Here is a 20,391-nt window from a genome sequence, read left to right as displayed (position 1 = left end):
TTCAAGAGGTGATAACTTGAGAGGGGGTGCAGATGCAAAAAAATTTTCTTGTAACAAAATGAACTACTTATTAATATCTAAAAGCTCCTAAAATTTCAAGCTTCTACAGTCTGGGGTCTAGAAGAAAAACGACATCAAAAATTTGGAAAAAAAGGACTTTAGATAACGGTAAATTTGAGCGGCCATTTTGTTTTTCTTAAGTTGAACTATAGTATACCGCGCAAAGGGAAGCAAGCCACTGCCTTTCTGCGTTTGCAAAATTTCAAAAATGCTTATGGTTTCATTGCAACTAATATTTAAAAAAGGCCATTTTTAGGGTTTTGGGGGGGTATAACTTCTAGAGGAGGGGAGATAGGTAAAAATTTTGTTCTACGGAAATAAGTTTCTAGTGAAGATCTATGTACGTATGAAATTTCAGCTTTCTATCTTCAAAGGTGTAGAAGTTTTGTAAACAGACACACGGACAGACGGACGGACGGACGGACGGACGGACGGACGGACGGACGGACGGACGGACGGACGGACGGACGGACGGACGGACGGACGGACGGACGGACGGACGGACGGACGGACAGAGTGAAACTAATAAGCACTTTTTTCAAAAAATTTTTTGGAAAAGTGCTAAAAAAAATGCTATAGTGTCCCCATATTTAGGCACTAATTATTTCTTGATATTTTATAAATAATTACTTAAATCGATTCGTATTTGAAATTTATTATACAAAATTTACGAATTTACTTTGGATAACAAAATTCAACTGAAATTTGTTCAAAATTACGCCTGTATATATGCAAATTATAAAAAAGATAAACAAAGTCGCTCAATTCCGAATATAAAATTGAATTAGAATGCAAATGAACACTATTCTAAATTAAAATTTTTATTACTAACTAGCGCCACTCAAAAAAATTAGTTCGTTAATGTAATTACAAAAATTGTTTTCTCTATATCACTATGAACTATATCCATACACAATAGTATAACACAAAAAAAATTTTATCACAATTATTAATGAGACAATACCGAATAATCGAATTATCTTTCCAATACTCAAAATGGCCCCTAACGGCTATTAAAAGAAAATACTCAAATTTATAATAATATACCTACATATTTAATAATACGCCCTCGTCCACCAATGGGTTAAATATAACTTTTTATATAAAACAAAAAATTAAAAAGTATAAAAGAATGACATAAAAATCTCAGTCCTTTTTTTTATTACATTTAAATTGTTTTTAATTGAAAACCACTATATTTAATAAATTTATTCTAATATACAAAGCGTGTACATATAACAATTTTCAAATAAATCGCAAATATTTTCTTTATTAAAGTCACAAACCAACGCTGTTAAAATAGAAAATACTGTTAAATTTAAATGTTTAAGTATGATTTTGTTGTCTTTCAAGTACACATGTACTTAATATTTAATTTTTCAAATTTCAAATCATTAATACACACTTAATCAATTCAAATTAAATAAGATTGAACAAAAAGAAAAAAAAAATTACGTAAACTTTTTAACAAAAAAAAATTTTTTTTTTTCAATTTTTTAGAATTTTTTTAAATGACCGTGATTGTAAAGTCTTGCTTTATGTACACTTTTAAAAATGAAGAAGAAGAAGAAGAGGAAAAAGAGGAATTGTTAATTTGAATGATAATTTAATTAATAAGAATTTTTAAGAAATGATATAAACTTAAAATTTTTTATTTATTAAAATTTTATTTAGTATTCAATTTTTGTTTTAAATGAAACACAAAGATTTTAAAATTTTTACAAAGCCTTTTTTCCTGCATATTTTAAAAATTATTAAAAAAAACATTTATTGAATTTTAATTTATAATTTCTATTGTTATATTAAAACTTTTATACTTGTTATACATTGTACAAACACATTTATTACATCATAAAAATTACCTACCTACCTACCTACCTACCTACTTTTGTTTTAAACAATTTAAATTAGTTAAAAATGCAATATTGAATTTTAATGTGGATAACCATAATGTTACGTAACCGAGCTTAGATTTAAAATTGTCCAGCACCCAATTTTCCGGGATAGTACAGATTTTTATTAAAATTCACATCCCAAAAAAAAGGTTCTCGAGACGGTAAATCGTCCCAGTTTAGAATTTTTAAACAAAAAAAATATTAATTAAAATAATTCTAAGAATCTAGAGTTTCACTTTGTTTTTAAAGTGCTGCCTTTCTAAACAGTAATATTATGCTTTCAGATGAAAAAGTTTCCTGTTTTGCCAAATGATTAATTGTAATTGTTTAGTTCAAATAACAACATAACAGTGTCACAACACAAAATAAGCCGTAACAGTTTTTTTTTATTTTTAAAAGTTTTCAATTATAAGTAGGTAAATACAATACTTTTAGGAAAGAGAAAAAATTAAAATTGAGAATTTTTTTTACATCGGAGAGAACAAAAGCATGTGTGTGTGTGTAAGCAGAAAAAAAAATTTGTTATACTTAAATATTTCTATTGAGTTTGAATTGAATACCGAAGTGTCGCTAACAAAATCTCAATATTCTTCTTTATACTCACATAAACATTTTTTCTATAGTGGTAAAAGGAGAGAATGTCGCCCTTCGATTTCTTACTTTAAAAAACAAGCTGAAAATTTGTTAGGCAAGGTAGAAATTGTATACATAAACGTATACATAAATATAATACTTAGCCATGTTTGCCTGTCTGTCCGTCTTAAGTTTGCCTTATACTGCTTCTCCCATTAACAACTTAAATACAAGTTCAACTAGGAAGCATACTTTTTTTATATAAATTTTTTGTCATGATTTGTTTTGTTGAAAATCTGACAACCCTAGAATGGGTAGCACAAATATTATATGAAAAATATTTTATAATCAATGTTTTTAATAAGAAAATCATTTAATTCCACCGTTAGTAGGTATTTTATAAAAGTGTTATACAACACGAACATCATTTGTGATTTACGAATCAATTATAGAAATCACAATTTTTATAGAACACGAACGAAAACAATTCTTGATTAAATTTCAACAAAATTAAAAATTAAATAAATTAATTAGATAAATTGTATTTTAGAAAAAATGTACTGAACCTTCTCTTATGCTCGTATATTCATTATTATTAATATTAGATTTAAAGAATATTTCATAATAAACGAACATAAATTTTTATTAATTACGCAATACATTGGGAACACACAATAGAACAACACAAACTCGCCTCGCCTTATTTTAAAATCTTCGTCTTTTTTTTGTCTGTTTGTTATTTTTCAGATTTTTTTCTTTAATTTAAACAAAAAAAAAATTATTATCATACTTGGGTTATTAATGAAGAGGAAAAGATCTTAATATTTTCAGAATCAAATCATCAATATAACACTATATGTATAACTATTTATTCTACACACGCATTTAATATGTGTTGTTGAGTTTGTGTTTTGCGAGACTGATTTAATCTTTTTTTCCGATTCATAGTAAAACTTGAAGAACAATGAGAAAAAAATTAGGAAAATTAAATTTTAGGCTTAAAATTCGTGTTAAAATCGTAAATCTAAAATCATTCTAGTATACTATTGAAGTATTCAGTAATTTTTTGATACTACTTTGAGTTTTTTGAATTATTTGTTCCGAATAAAAAAAAATTATGTTGAATAATTAAGTAGAACTTTTGAAACTGATTAATGATAGAAAATGCCACACAAAAATTGTATCCGGATAGAAAGAGCTATATAAAAATCCTATATATGGAACCTAATATAACATATAATTCTATATATTAATGTATTAATAATTTGTGTTTGTATTTAATTTTTCTGAAAAATGTTTAATAATTTATTGGGATAAAACAAGTTAACACTTTTGGTTTCAAAAAAAATACCTCTGATAATTGTCGTGAGAGAGAAATACATATCTGTGTATGAAATTTAATAAATAATTTTTTTGAGAAAAATATTGCTAAAAAAATTAATAAATACTTATTTTAAATTTATTTTATGATATTATTTGTTCTAACAAATTTGTTCTTGTAAAACTATAAGCTTAGTTACTTGAATCGATTGCTTATGCTATGTTACTTATCATGTTTCGATTTATATACATAATATTTGTAGGAGTACCTATAACATAACCTAACACGTATCTATATTTAATTTCAGATAACAAATAGCCACAACTTGTATGTGTAATGTTAAAAATAACATAACATTAACAGCATGTTTCAAAAACAATTTTTAATATTACGACATTATTTAACATAAAATTATGAATTTTTGGCAGAATTTTTTCTCTAACCACCAAAAAAAATATATTTTTAAGACAAATTGGCTAAAAATCGACTATGTATTTTTGAACAAAACCGTATAAGCTTTCTACTCCAATTATAGAATTTTAAGTAAAAATTTCTTGAATTCTTAAAAAGTTAAAGTTTACTTGAACATTACATTTATAACAGTTGTTTGGCAATTATAGCACCAAATTTGTGATATCATTCTGCTGGTTTGTATGTATTACACCCTTTTCTTTATACAACTATAAGTAAAATATTCATTTTTATTAAGTATAATAAATTTACATATTTACACAAATTGAAAAAAAATGCATGAATTTTATTGCTAAAAATAATTTTTAATTAAAAATTATCATTTATTTAAAAAAAAATTAATTGATATCAGTTTAGAAATATTTATATATTGTATAACAGTTGAAAGATTTTGATATCATTAAATCGCATTCTGCAATTCAATGTTATATGCAACATTCAAATTTTAATAGAGTTGGTACATACATAGAAGCATGTAGTTGTGAATATTGTGAGTATTTTTCAATTCTATTAAAAAATAATTCTATATTTTGTATGTCAAGATCAAAAGAAAAGGGAACTTCAAACGAAATTTGACTATAAAAGCATTTAATTATTTTTTAATAATTAAATAAACTGAAGTTAAGAAAATTTTCATGATTGATAAGACTTGGATTTTTTCTACTAACAATAATGGAAAAATATTATATGTAATTATGTCGGAACTGTAATACAAACAAACTTTAAATGTCACCCTTTATATACTTATTTACATGCACTGTATATTACTTCAGCAATTTCAGAATTCAAAACTAACCCGAATGAGCATATTGTTTTTCCCCCTAAAGCATAATAATATGTTAATTGTATCTGTTCTACTAACTATTATATGACACCTGTATAATAACTAGCTTTCATATTATAATTACAAGTATAACAAATATCCTATCCAAAATATACACACATACATATACTTCACATAAATATTTTGATTTAAAAAATTACCGGTGGCGGCGGCTTGATTTATCATTTTTATTACTTTAACAATTAAATAGAAACAAAAAAAAAAAAAACAAAAATTCATACTCAAAATTGGAAAACATGTGATCAAAAAACAAAATGATTTTAATTTAAAAATTTAAGCGTTATAATAATTTATGTGATTTGAATAAATAAACTATGATTGTAATAAAGCGCAAAAACAACCTACACACATACGTTAACATTTAAGTATTTACGGTAAGAGTAAGATCAAAAACCTTAACTTATTTCCACTTTTGTAAGCAAGTTTATTGATATTGTAAACAAATAATTTATTTATTATTTTTTTATTTCAATTTCAATAGCATTAAAACTTCTTTCGGTTTTGTAATTATATTTTTTTTAATTAGAATTTTTTTTTTTAAAGCTTCATTTTATTAAATAATATTTTTTCAATTTCCTGATTTTAGTTTAATATAAAAAATTTCTTTTGTTTATTCAACAATTTTAATTGCTTATGCTTCAGTATGCTTCGAATTACATTGTAGAATTAATTGATTTTTGTTTAAATATTTATTTTTGTTAGCGACAATATTTTTTTTTTCCAGATAATAATTAAAATACTTAACTATGTATGTAATTTTATTACAATGAATTGCATTTTTGAATAAACATTTCTTAATTTCACTGAAATGGACTTTAAAATAATTAAATCTAGAAAATTTTATTTTACTTTCGGAAAAAAGTTCTTTTTATCTACTACTTAATTATTTATTTGAAACAAATGGAAAAACAAGGAGAAATTTCGCTTGTTCACTGCAACACTGACATGACATGCGAAATTTACACATTAAGTTAATAGAATCTTTCTCGTTACAGCATTATTGTAACAAACAGATTTCAAGTTAAAGAAATGGTGTATTTGCACAGAATAGAAATGTTATAGGCGCTTATTTCTGGACAAATAGCTCAGAAATCGTATTTTTTGAGTTATGTCACTGTTGCAATAAATTATCGATTTAACTGAGAAATTTTGATTACACTCACGCATTTCATTTCTTGTGTCTACATCTATTTTTCAAAAGATCAACTTTTTTAATTATAACTTTAAAATTCTAATTGCTTTTAAAGTAATCTTTTAATTTGCTAGACGGGCAGTTGATTTCATTTTTAGAGAATTTATTTTGTCTACATCTATTTTATATTTCTATATTTATATTCTATTTATAATAATAAAATAATCCTAAAATTAAATTTAATAACTATATTTGTATAGAAATAATTTCACTTACCAATTGACAATCCGATAATTGTTATACATAGAAAATAAAAGTTTGCTATCCTTCTGAATTGTTCAAATAAATTTAATGGTAAAAATGTTAATAACGTATATTTAGTTGATACTATCCTATTGTGTGATTTATTTTTTAAAAATTGACGTTTCTTTTTTCCTTTAACGCCACCGATTTTTATTACTACCGGTTCATTATTCTTGTTGCCAACTCGAGTATTCTGTAAAGAAAAAAGAAAAATTCAAATTTAAAGTTTAAAAATATTTACTTTTAATATACATATTTTCGGTAATTTAATAAAAATCTAAGCTTAAAGCTGTTAAATTGTAAACGGATTTAATATACATAATTATGTCAAAATTAATCTTCTTAAATGGTAGAAATGTAGGCTTAAAGAAATGCATAAAAACAAATCGTTACGAGTAAAATTAAAATATAAAATAACTAATAAGTAACAAAGTAACTAAAGTAACAATAAAATAGGTACACAGTAACTAATCAAATATTTACGAACTGAGTAATTTATTAACTTATATAACAGAGTAAATGTCATAAACTGTAATGTAATCAAAAATTTCTGACATATAGGCTTACGTTTCCACTTTAGTTATCTATATGTTATATGTATTTGTTTCAAAATTAAAAATTTAATTTCAATTACAAATGTCGAAAGATGATTGAGAGCTTATAAATAAACATGCGAAATGTACCTTTAATTTATTTATTTATAAGACCTTATCGCATTTCATAAAATAAATTTAGTGCTTAAGTATAATTTCAAGGTTTCAATTTCAAAAAATTATTAAAACATTTTTAAATATTACATACGAGTATAAGCTCACTTCCTTTTGCACTGTACTAATTATAACAATTGGTTATAAAACAATTTATTCTTAGTCATACAAAATAAATATAACATGAATAAAAATTAATCAGTTATCAGTTACTTATCATAAATTCCACAATTTTCCTTTGCGATATTCTTTTAAAAATTATGTAATAATTTGTAATTATGTAATAATTACAACTATATAAATAATAAATTGTACTAAACTCATGTAACCACATTTAAATAAAATTTTCTGTTTAAGTAATTGTTTTGGAAAATATTTTCATTAAATTATCTTAACGTTTTCAGAAGAGAAAAACCTTGTCTAACACAAAATATTTAATACATATAACAGTATATTTTATATGAATAGGTTATGATAATTGGATTTAATGTTAAAAATTATTTCTAATTCCCCTACAATTATTTAATATCGAAATTTCGTCCAAGTTCTTAATATTAAATACGAAATTCAATCTTACTACTTAATTAAATGAACATCTGCCAGGGTCTAGATATTTTTTATTTATTTTAAATGCATATAAGTATTAATTTAATTTTATAATACCTCCAGAGTTTCAGATTTTTTAAAAAATGATAACAAGAAATTGAAAATTAAATGTGGCAAAGCACATAAATTGAACCGATACTTTTCTTTTTCCATTCTGGAAATCAAAATATTACTAAAAATTTGTCACTGCAAATTCACAATTTTAAGTTTTAAAAAAAATTCAAGAAAAAAAACTTCTTTTCTAATTTATTATTTTTATTTGTAAGAAAACAAATGCCTAGGTTATACGTGACCGTACAATTAAAATATGTTTTTTACCAATAAATTATTTTATGCTAAAAAAAAATTGTGGTTACAAATTTTTCTGATTCATTTTTTGTAAGTACTTATATGACTTCAAAATTTATGTTCACTTACCTATACAAATGCAGGTATTCACAATATAATATTATATTTTTAAAGTGAGAATGTTGGGTTAGAAAATTTTGCATCTTATAAATAGATCAAGACTTTACACTTGTTTGAAAATGGTTTATGCATATGCTATATTCAAACTTGAACACCGCTATAAAAAATATTTAAATTTGAAGTGCGCATACATAATCGTCATAGTTACTTGCACTTGGAAAGAACGTGCGTAAATATTTAAAGAGCATTCGAAAAAATGGTCCAAAACTGATATCCCATATGAAAAATTTTGTAAATCTTAAATTTTAACGCTGTTCTTGAGAAGTTTTAAATCATGTGGGGTTTATAAATACGATCTTTACGCATAAGTAAAAATAGCGAGAACATTTCATCATTTTGTGATTAAGACCTTCTGAGGTGAATATTAAAAAAAGTGTGTATGAAGTAATAATTAAAACAATTAAAATGCTTTGTAATAAGTTATACAGAGAAGATTTTTTAAACTTCGCTTCAAAACATTAACGAAATTAGGATAGACAAAGCGCATGTATTAGGATAGGCAATAAAATTTATTATTAGCGCATGTACCTTTTTCTTGCTATATGTTTTGCAACTATTCACAATTAAGTAAACGCTTATTGAAAAATATTTAATTCTAATAATTCGAAATTCTATTATAATTTCATTCTTCAAAATTTTCTTACTAACTACGTCATAACTATAAACTTTTTATTTTGTAATTTCAAATTTAATATAAAATATAATTTTAATTCCACCTACCAAATTTCATTACTTACTTATATAAAAATATTTAATAACATCAATAATTTATTAAATTATTGCAAATTAAATCTGTACAATCACTATTATTATTATTTAATTTTCAAAATTTCAACCATGAAAAAGCACTTAAAAATACTACTTTATGTGAAAAGAATTTTTCAATACTAAAATAATAATTATTATTAAATACTTTACTAACACAAATATGACAATATTCTGTAGTATACAATCAAAATTAAATTAAACCTATTTTACTAATTAAATATACACTAAAAAAAAATATTAAGTAATAACTACAAATAACTACTTAAAACATGAAATCGCCTTATATTTGAACTTGAACCAATTAATAAGTAAAAGCAAATTTCTATGTACTAATTCTAAATAACTGCAATAACCTACATATGTATATGTATAAGAAATCGTACATATACATACATACATATATACACCTTAAACAATGAATTTTATGTGAAGTTTTAATTAATTAACAAATAAGTTAGAAATTTATCAAAAATCAAAAGAAAAAACACAAGTGTCGAAAATAAAATTAAATAAACAATTTGTTTTTCATTTTATAGGTTTTTTTGGTTTTTTATATAACAGTGAATTTACGACTAAATTTTTTTAAGACATAACCTTTCAAGCTTATTTAAGTACGAAGAGCGGTTTAAAAGTACATTCGAAACTTTTCAACTTCAGGGACATAGTTTTGAATGGAAAATTGAATATGTTTTATACTTATAAATAAAATTTCAGTACTTTTTTTTTCGCCTAGTTTACAAAGCCTTCCACAAAACAAATTAGCCTTAAGCGAACCACCACCTCGATATGTACAGCTTCACCGTCTCGACTTCCTCTAGGCAAAGATTGCTGTTAAAATATATCAAAAAGGCATAAGTAATATAAGAAATGAAATACATTTTGATCTCAATTTAAACCCCTTCAATTTACACATGTGCCTTTTATACTTACAGCATTTAAATGCTAATTTCTTCTCATTTTTGTTCATTTGTTCCAAAAAAATCAATTTGTTTTTTTTTTTAAATACTTAGTTATAACTTAAATGATTGATTTTATTCAAAATGGCTTTTCGATTGTGACTTAGAACAAATCAAAAAATATTTATATATATAAGTTCCTAGCACGCACTGCACTTTATATACAAACATCCATAAATTGTTATTGCTTTTTGAAATTCTTTACGACTTAAATCTTTTGAAACTTCAACGTTTCAGAAACGTTTAGAATGGTTATAAATCGAGATTAAAGCTGTAACAGGAATTTTAAAAATTTTCGGATTTATTTTTTAGTTTCCGAAATTGCATATTAAATACTTTATACTATATAATAAATTCTTTAGTACCAACCGCATTGCATTTTATACAATAAGGCAGGTTATGTGATGGTATCAAATTTCACATCTTGAGTTTTTGCCAAAAAAATTTTTTCTACATGCTAGGAAATAGTTAGATAAAGGATAAATAAATTATAAGGGAACTACTTAAAGAAGAACAACAGCAATTAATAAGAAAGCAATAATAATTACCAGCATATTGATTCCATTGGAGTTTTAATTTCATATTTTAGGGGGAATAAAATTTTAAATTTAAAGTAAAGTTTACATTTTACAAGTACTACAATCAATTAACAAGTTCGTGGCGCACATTTACTTTCTAAATTTCAAAAATAATAACATTTTCGATATTTGATAAAAAATACTTCAATTAAAATTCAAAAAAATTATTAAAAAAAAAAATTTTAAACGAAATTATTTAATGAAATTTTTAACACGTAACACAGAAAAATTAAATTTTAACTGAAAGTGATTTTTAATAACCAAAACAACTTCACTCTGGTTTTAAACTCATTAATTTTAAATTAAAAACAAAAACAATTTATTTAAAAATTTTTGTTTTTGAATATTTTATTATTTTATTCTTAAGATGTCACCAATTTTTAATTATTATTCAAAAGTTAGGTTATGAATTTTTTTCAACTTTTCAACTTAATTTACTTAACTACCTAGTCAAAATTTTGTGAGTAAAAAATAAAATTTTAAAAATTTTTATTTTACATTTTTAAAATTCTTCGATGTTACTGTGAGTACGATTTTATTTAAGTATTTTAAATTTAATGCAAAAAAAAAAAACAAATCTGACATAACCTTGAATTGTACTTAGTTAAGTCAAAATTTCTGTCACATTCATAAGTAACTGAGTACGTACTTTCTGTTTTAATTCTAATGCTATAAAAATTCAAATTAGAAATAATTAAAAATTTAATTACAACTCATTAATGCGTTGCATGTAATAAAGTATTAAAAAAAATATAAGTAAATTATTTGAAAACACCGATAATTCTAAAAAGACTCAAGGTCGAAAAAGAAACTTTTATTTTTCTTTTCAATTATTTGGAAAAATCTAAGCTTTACAACAAGAATAACTAGATATTTAAAAGATTTAAGTAAGCGATAGCCTAGTTTTTAGTTACAAGCACATTTAGTTTGCATACTTAACTTACATACTTATATACTTATATAATATATAATAATTTAATTATCAATTATGTAAGTATGTAGTAAAATTATGAATTAATTTGAATTACAATTATTTATTTTTGTTTATTACATAGTCCAATGTTAAATTTGTTATGCAACAAATTGTTAAGTTTGAGCTAAGATTGAATAAAAAAAAACAATAAAATATACAAATACAAATGTGTGTTCTTGTGTCATTACAAAATGTAAATTATTTGTAATGCATAAGTCAGTGACAAAGCGTTTCTATACTTAATTACTCAAGAGATACTGTTCTGAATGTTATAAACAATGCTTAATGATTTGTTCAATTAATTATTACCGAACACGTTTACCATATAAAAACTAATGGTATAGAATTTAACTTTAAAAAATTAAAAATTTAATTGTTTTGAAAATTGAATATTTATAGTTAAATTAATTCAAAACGACAACTGTTAGAATTCAAGTCTGTGATACTCTTGTTACAACATAATCTTCCAGAAGAATTAATATCGCTTTGATTTGTTTTCGAACAAAATTGTGTTTTTGTTTTCATCCTGATAATATGCAATAAGATGGCATATTTTTGTATAAGAAGAGAATAACGTATGTGTGTTAAATGAGGCAAAAATGTGCTCTTTATTGGTTTGGCTTTGTGAAACCCAACAACTTACAAGAAAAAATGTAAAACACTTTTTTTTTTTTGTAGCACAATTTGTTGGAATAGCTCCATATATGCTTCGAAATATACTAGTAAAAACCATTTGTTGAGCACAGATACAGAGACGGACGACCAGACATACAGGGGCAGACCTAAGAATATTGACTGAGAATTCGATGATAAGCAAAAATACAAGTACTACTAATACTCATATTTGTGCAAATATCACACCGTTTTTACAATACTTATTACAAATTAGTTTGTAATAAAACTCATGAGTAAGTAGTACACTATATTCATTTTAATAAAAATACCCTCCCTGATATTACCGTACTTGCCCACATTATACAACTTTATCCCACCATTAAAAAATATAAAATACAAACGTTATTAAAATTTACTCGCCTTTTTGAAGTTTGTTATTAACAAATATTTTTTTGGATTTATTTTAGCGTCACAAATTTTATGACTAAACCGGCATATTTCAAAAAAAAAAAAAAATTTTAAAATTATTTCGTAGATCATATCATTAGTAAGAAGTATACAACTATTTATTTAAATACTCATGTTAGATGCCAAATAAATTACTAAGTATACATATAATACACGTATACTTAAAAGACTGTAACTAATTACTCAATATTTTTCATTTGTAATTGTCAGTGCATACATAGGTAATACGAATTAGAGCAAACAAAAACAATTTTTTTTATTTGTCCTACTATACATGCCAGTTTTTTAGAAAGAAAAAAAAAACTTAATCATCTTAGGTCATAACGAAAATTTCATATTAAAATAAAGGTAGGGTTTTATGAATCACAAAATTGCGTACGCACAGATTAAAAAGTTACGTTTTTTATCAAATGACAACATAAGCCATAAAATACTCATTTAAACTAGAAATAAATATTAAATTCAAAATAGGAAAAACTAATTAAGTACTTTTGTATTAAAAATAGTCGTAAAAGTAGTTAATTACTAGTCATTGCAACAATAAATGTTAATTGTAACTCAAAACTTCAAATTTTAAATACTTAAATTAGAACTAATAACCAAATTTAAATTAATTTACTCAGTTAATTGACACTCGTATACTTAACTATTTAATTTTGAATTATTATGAAAATTTTAAAAAAAAATTCTTAAATTTAATTTAAAGTAACTCCGGATAATAAGCCCTGGCGGGTAACAAGGCATGCTTGCCTGGTGGATATGTCAAAAACAGATAAAAGCAAAACTAAAATGTTTTTTCTTAGTTAATAATGCAAAGTAGACACCTGCTCATATATAGAACATGCTTTTTCATTCATTCATTATTTAAATATCGCATTTGCGTTAGAGTAAATAAAGACGCATATTTTTCTATTTTATAAATAACTTTTATTATAATGAACCGAAATGTCTTATTTTGCATTGATTTACTCAAAACGCTTTACTTTTTGAAAATATATTAAAATTATAAAAATAAATTTGATATTTTTTGATGTTTTAATCGTTTTCTCTTAGTTTTAGTATTATTACCCCGAGGCACCTTATTATTTTTGAATTTTGATTCCCTGACACTAAATTAATTTAATTAATTTTATAAAAATTAGAATAAAATATTAAAGAAGCAATGATTTCTGTTGCCACCAAGCTTAAAAACCAAAAATTTAGCTGAATTTTTTAACTACTTATAATAAAAGAATCTCAAAATTCAATTCTTTAAATAGTCCGTATACCGGTTCGAACTAGCATTTTTAATTTTTTACACTTAAACATATTTATTAAAAAATAATTCTTAAATTATTTATGAATAAAATCAATAAATAAAACCATTTAATTATTTTATTAACCAATTTAAATCTAATATTTGAATCGAATGCAATTGAATGGAATCATTTTATTTTTTTTAACACGTAACTAAGTACTCATTGTAGTCCTGAAATTTTTTCTTTTTAAACAATAAAATACTTAATTGAAATTAGTTTTATATATAAATTCTTATGAATTTCTTACTCACTTATATAAGTAACACGAAAATCAATATGAATATTGTCTATTAAATTATAAGGTAAATTTAGAATCAAAAATGTATACTCAATTACTAAAACAATGTTCGAATCCATATTTGGGCAACATTTAGAAATTTTTGAATAAAAATACAAAAGAATAATTTAAGAGAGTTTGTATAAGTAAGAAAGTATAACAAATAAGTGATTAGTTGCAATTACGTAAATTGAATAAAAAATATTTCTTCCGAATAATTAAATTAAAATAAATATCAGCGTCTAACTTTGGTTTATTGAGACGTAAGATGGGTAAGTGCCTATACAAATTACCAATAAAATTATTGTGTACCCTTTAATTTTTTATATGTATATTATTATAATAATATACAGTTATGTATGTAAGTAAGGCCAAACTGAATATTTAAATTGCAGTTTATTGTAGTTAAATACACAACTATAAGTTACTTAATTGTTAACAAATGAAAACGACAAAAAAAAAACACAAATTACTTGAGCAGTTTGAGAAATAAAAACAAAAATTGAGTTTTTTGCATTGTTGCAAATTATTATGCGCAGAACATAAGTATACTTACTTAATCATATTAAAAATAAATATTTTATAAATTTTTTCATTCTTAAATTTTTGTTTTTTTTTTTTTTCGAATACAATAACAAAATAATTAATCGTTTTTTTTTTATTTTTATTGAAAATTCTTTTAAACATTTTATGTGTTCCTTATTTTATTTTCACTCATAAAATTTCAATTGAATGTACATATATATACATATGTAAGTATGTAAGTATGATTGAAAATTCATATCGAATATCAATACTTATACTACATAAGTACTTACATATACTTATTAGTAAGTAAGTAAATAAGCGAAATATGAGCATGCATTTGCTTTTGTAGGTAAGTATATGTATGTACAATTTGAATATATTCATAGAGTTACACTTCTTCCAAAATAAATAAGTAAAGATTATTTGAGAAAAAATACTTTTTAAACCAAAGTATTCATAAGTAATGTAATATTGTACTTATTTTTTCAAATATAGGTAAACTTCCTACCTCCAAAGAAGCACATTTCTATTTTCAATTTGATACCAAAGTGGGAACAGTTCAAAATTAGTTGCATAATGGTTAATTGGCAACAATTTAAAATTCGTCAAACCCAATAAAATTAATTTGGATTCATAATAAAATTCCAGGATTTTTTATGATGCTTAACAGAAAATTAAAAATTCCCTAAACATGAGGATTTTAAATTTCTCAAAATTTATTGAAAAATTTGAATACAACTCCAAAGATTTTTTTTTTATTATGCATTGAATTCTGTATTGTATAATATCCTTCATTGGGGAATTTTTTGATAATTTAAATTCGTATACACTTACGATTCTAACTTAAATCTTAAAAATCTCTTTTTGCATCCTTGTAGATCTACAGGAGCTAACTTGTTTACTTTTACAAATTTTTAATATCTCACATTTTTCTATATGATTTTTATCAAACTTAAAATATTTTGTACAAAATTTGAAAATAAAATCATTCAAAATACATTAGAACTTTAAGAATGTTAAAATTTCCTAACGTGCCTTTATATTAAGATCCAAATTAAAACAGAATTTTCGAAAATCCCCTTATAATTAATTAACTTTATACTTTTAATTATGCAATACCTATGACAACGGTATTATAACGATAAGAAGTAAGTGTAGAACTTTAATAAGAACAAAATATTTAGCGGAATTGTTTTTCAATTACTTATATACTTAATTGAAAAACAATTAATTGAAGAGAAACAATACAAATTCCTTCACTAAAATATTCTCATATTTCTAAAAGTAGAACACAATGTCCTTCAAAAAATTCACATTTTATTTCCGGGTTGGTAGTTAAATTAGAAAAAGCAATTCCATATTTACTTATTAATAAAACCATTAATGATTGTAAATTGCGTATCATATACACAAACCTTTATTGAATGCAATTATTACTTAATAAAATTTATTTTTTATTATAACAATAAAATGTCTTGAAATTTAAAATTTCAATTCATTTGCTGCCCTCCTAAACTTCTAATAATTTCTAAATCACTTATAAGTATTAGTTACTAGTAATTACTTAAATATTATTTAAATATTTCTATTTACTTACTTTTCTGAAATGTCGCCAAGAATAACCAGTTTTATCAAAAATCGATGATTCAATTTTAGACCAATTTGGTAATTGATAACCATTTTCAACTCTTCTATATGAACCCAAATGATCATGACGATGAAGAATATTCATAATTTATTAATATTAAAGAAGAAGAATAATTTTTTCTTATTTTATTTTATTTTAATAATTTTATTTTCTTTTACTTTATTTTTTAGATTATTTTTTTTTTTAAACTTTTCTTTAAATTTTTTCTAATAATTTTATTTCACTAAAATATTTAATTTTTTTTCTTTGCTTAGTTTTTTGCATTTGTTAAAAGAAATTTTTAAACTGAATGAGAAAATTTTTTTTGCCTTCTTTAAATTTTTAGATATTTCTGTAGAGGTTCCTAATAAAATTTTGATTGTGTTTTTATTTTTTAATATGTAAGTAAATTAATAAATTAAATATGGAAAATAATTGTTATTTAATGCGCAAAATAAATTTTTTAAAAATAATTTGACTCTGGTTAAGTAAGAAACTAAAAAAAAGTTTTATAATAAAAAAAGTATTTAATATAAGTGAGTATGTTTGTAACATTTCATAAATTAAATATCATTCGTACCTATTGTTAAAAGATTTTTATTAGAATGATAATTATGTATACAAGTAATAAATATTGTTATTTTATTTGAGATATTTAAGTACCTACAAATACCTAGGTGCCTAGTTATGTATGTACCTATTTAGAATAAAATTTGAAATGTTTTATAGTCTTTTATTAATATATTATACTCGTAAATATACATAAGTAGATTGATTGTCGGTAAATATTATGGTTTATACTACGTAATAGACACATAATTTTTAATTTAAACATTATTTATTTATTTTTTTTAAATACATGTTACTTATGTGTGTTAATTAAACTGGAAGGTTCATATTTTTTACTTGATAATAACTTAAAGATCACATCAGACACAATTAATTACAATTTCAGTACCTGCATACTTAACTAGATAGCGATTTAGATATTTTAAATTTAGAATCTTAAACGAGATTTAGAGTTTTAAGAAGTATGTAACTTCTAACACATGAAGCTTAAATAACATTATTTGTTGTGCAAATATACCTTATAAACATAGAAATTTCCATTAACGCAATACTGCAAAACAAGAACTAATATTAACTTCTCTAAATTAAGAAAATTTAATAATTTTTATAAACTAATTTCACTAGCAACATTTGCTTATGAACACAAATTTAACGCTATTCTGCATTTTTGGAAATGCTTTTATGTAAGTTGGTAGATGCTTATCATATAGGTATCTTCAATTAAATGTAGAAATTAAGGCAACTAGCTTTACATATTTAAAAGTGCACATCCAAATAATTTCAATTAAATTTTTTAAAAATTATAAATTCGGATACTTATTTGATTACCAATAAGTAGCCAGATTCTGAACTTTATAGGAAATCTTGGCAGATGTTTTCCTATCTGTCTAGATTATGCACCCAATACCTTTGTAATTAATAAAGAACAATTAAATTACATGTAATGAGTGCACAATAGTAATTGGATTGCAAAAATATGCAATTTTATTTATAAATAGGTGAGTATATACACAGGTATGGATACCTTTTTGTATTTGATTTTTATAATTTAAACAGATTTGAATTAAAATCTCGTTCTATATAAGTTAGTCTATTAAAATGTAAAAAAATTTAGGATTAGTATAGGTAATTATCAAACCTCCAATAATTTAAATCCAATATGGACACATTTTAATATCAAGTTGGGTATACCTACTTAACTAGGGTACAATAACATAATTTTGATGTTAATCAATAAAATAAACAAATTTTTATATTTTGTTGTACGGTCCATTTAACAAAGCTATTAAAATATAAATAATAAAGAATTGTATGTATTTAATATTTTCCGTTTTAGATCTCGGGTCAGGAGCAATACATATATATATTCTTACTTACACTTAAAGAAACTCAAAAATAAAAACATGTTTTTCAAAAATTTATTATAATTTTTCGCTATTTAACTAATAATTTTGCACCATCATATAAAATTTTAACGTAAACTGAAGCTATGAACACACACAATCATTCTTTAATAAAAAATTAACTATAAAAATTTTTTTTTTATTAGAATTTAAGAAGATTTAAGTAAATGAATATGTGCCCGAAGTACATACATATGTAGCTAGGCAAAAGTATAAAAAGGTAAATTTGTACCTTCATAGGTACATTGCAACGTAAATATAACACCTACGTAAACATAACATAAATTTATTTACATGTTATGAATTCTAAAAACTATTTAAATTTTAAATTAAAAGATTTTTTAATTAATTTTTCATTACACATTATTTTGTAAGCACATTTCCAACACTGATTGATCGCAAAACATTAAAAAAAAAAATCCAAAATTATTTTGTTTTGCGTCAAAAAATTTCATTTGTCAAAATAGGTTAGGTATTAACTTTAAAGTTTCAATGTATTTCAGTAAAAAACTATGTAGATAACTAAGTAAGTGTAATGTAAGTGTAAACAACTTATGTATTTACTTCATTTCAAAGTTCTTTCAAATTTTTATTTTCAAACACACAAAAAAATTAAAGAAATAATTTTTAAATAGGTAAATATCGGTACACATGTACTTAATGCACCGTAAGTTTTATATAATTATTTTTTTTCTAGTATTAGTCATTTTTTCATTAAGTCAAATCGAAGGTAATCCATTACAATTTTTTTTTTGTTTTTTAGAAAAATAAACGCAATATAAACTTGACTTCAAAGTTGTTTATCTGTACTACTACTCCACTTAAATTTGGAAAAAAAAGAAAAAAAAAAACACAAAAACCAAAAAATATTTTAAAGCTTTAAAAAAATGTTCAAATAACTTTTTAGCTTGGTTAAAAATTTTTTCTTATTTACATTTTATTTTTTTTATTATTGACTTCATTTTTTAAGCAACGCTTTTTTTTTTCTTTTATACGCTACGCGAATTTTGTCTTTTTACTTTATATTGTGTATAACTCTTAAGAAATTCAGTTTCTTTATGACATAGAAAATATTTTCGGTAATATTTGAACTAGATTCTGCCACAACAATATTAACCAATAAATTCAAAAAAAAAAAGAGAAGAAAACACACGACCGACAACAACCCGTTCAAGCCTTACCAAACCAAAATTAAAAATAGAAAATTCGTAAATGATCAAAATAAACAGAAGTTATTAAAAAGTAATAAAAAAAAAAGGAAAAGTTCTCCAAAAGCTTTTTAATTTTTTTTTTTTCAATTTCAAAACATCACACCAATTCACAATATTGTTATACATACTGTAAATTCTATTATATTTTATCATTTACTACATGTGGGTAGATAGATATGTAGCTCCATAATTAATATATATTTGCATTATACATACAGACATACACACATATAAAAAATATTTCTATGCACTATGTGATCATCACATTTCTAAATTATTGAATTTAAAAAAATTTCGAATTATGTACCCTACATTTCTAGAAAAAATAATATGCAAGTTAAAATAATTTTGTTGTAATAAAAATGTTGTAAAACATTGTTTTGCAACTTATTTTTCTAAATAATTGTTTAATAAAACACTCATAATATATTTTATTTAAATTTAAATGGAAATTAAATAAATGAAAAATAATGTTGAAAAATAAAAGCACTCGAATGCGAAAACTCACACGCGGATATTAAATAAGTAATGTTTTCTTAACCAAATATCGAAGTTCGAACTAAACAAAATTTTTATGTACATAATTAAAATATTAAGCTTTCTCTAACGATCAGCTGGAGAGCTCATACAGTCAATTTATTTTAACAAAAGAATAATTTAATTTTTTTTGTTTTTCTTCTTTTTTTTTGGATATTAAGGTTCTCTGTCTCTCATCATAATTGTACAATCGTTTGTTTGT

General features: G+C 23.1%; 1 protein-coding gene across 5 annotated transcripts in view; it reads right to left on the bottom strand.

Annotated features, from left to right (window-relative positions):
- LOC129605184 (phospholipid-transporting ATPase IF) overlaps window positions 1-20,391 on the bottom strand; it is a 36,369-nt gene that overhangs the window by 5,989 nt on the left and 9,989 nt on the right. For 2 of the 5 annotated variants that reach the window (XM_055514780.1, XM_055514781.1), the window contains exon 2: window positions 6,573-6,792. In XM_055514780.1, the coding sequence (XP_055370755.1) occupies window positions 6,573-6,792 (220 nt within the window). Of the gene's footprint in view, window positions 1-6,572; window positions 6,793-16,438; window positions 16,833-18,801; window positions 18,925-19,460; window positions 19,726-20,391 lie in introns of those variants that run through there. The other 3 variants (XM_055514778.1, XM_055514779.1, XM_055514777.1) reach the window with 3 other exon arrangements.

Source organism: Condylostylus longicornis, unplaced genomic scaffold (assembly GCF_029603195.1).
Source record: "Condylostylus longicornis isolate FDR11 unplaced genomic scaffold, ASM2960319v2 ptg000013l, whole genome shotgun sequence".
NCBI classification, from domain to species: domain Eukaryota; kingdom Metazoa; phylum Arthropoda; class Insecta; order Diptera; family Dolichopodidae; genus Condylostylus; species Condylostylus longicornis.
Note: the sequence above shows the minus strand (reverse complement) of the source record. Positions and strands in the feature narration are given on the sequence as shown.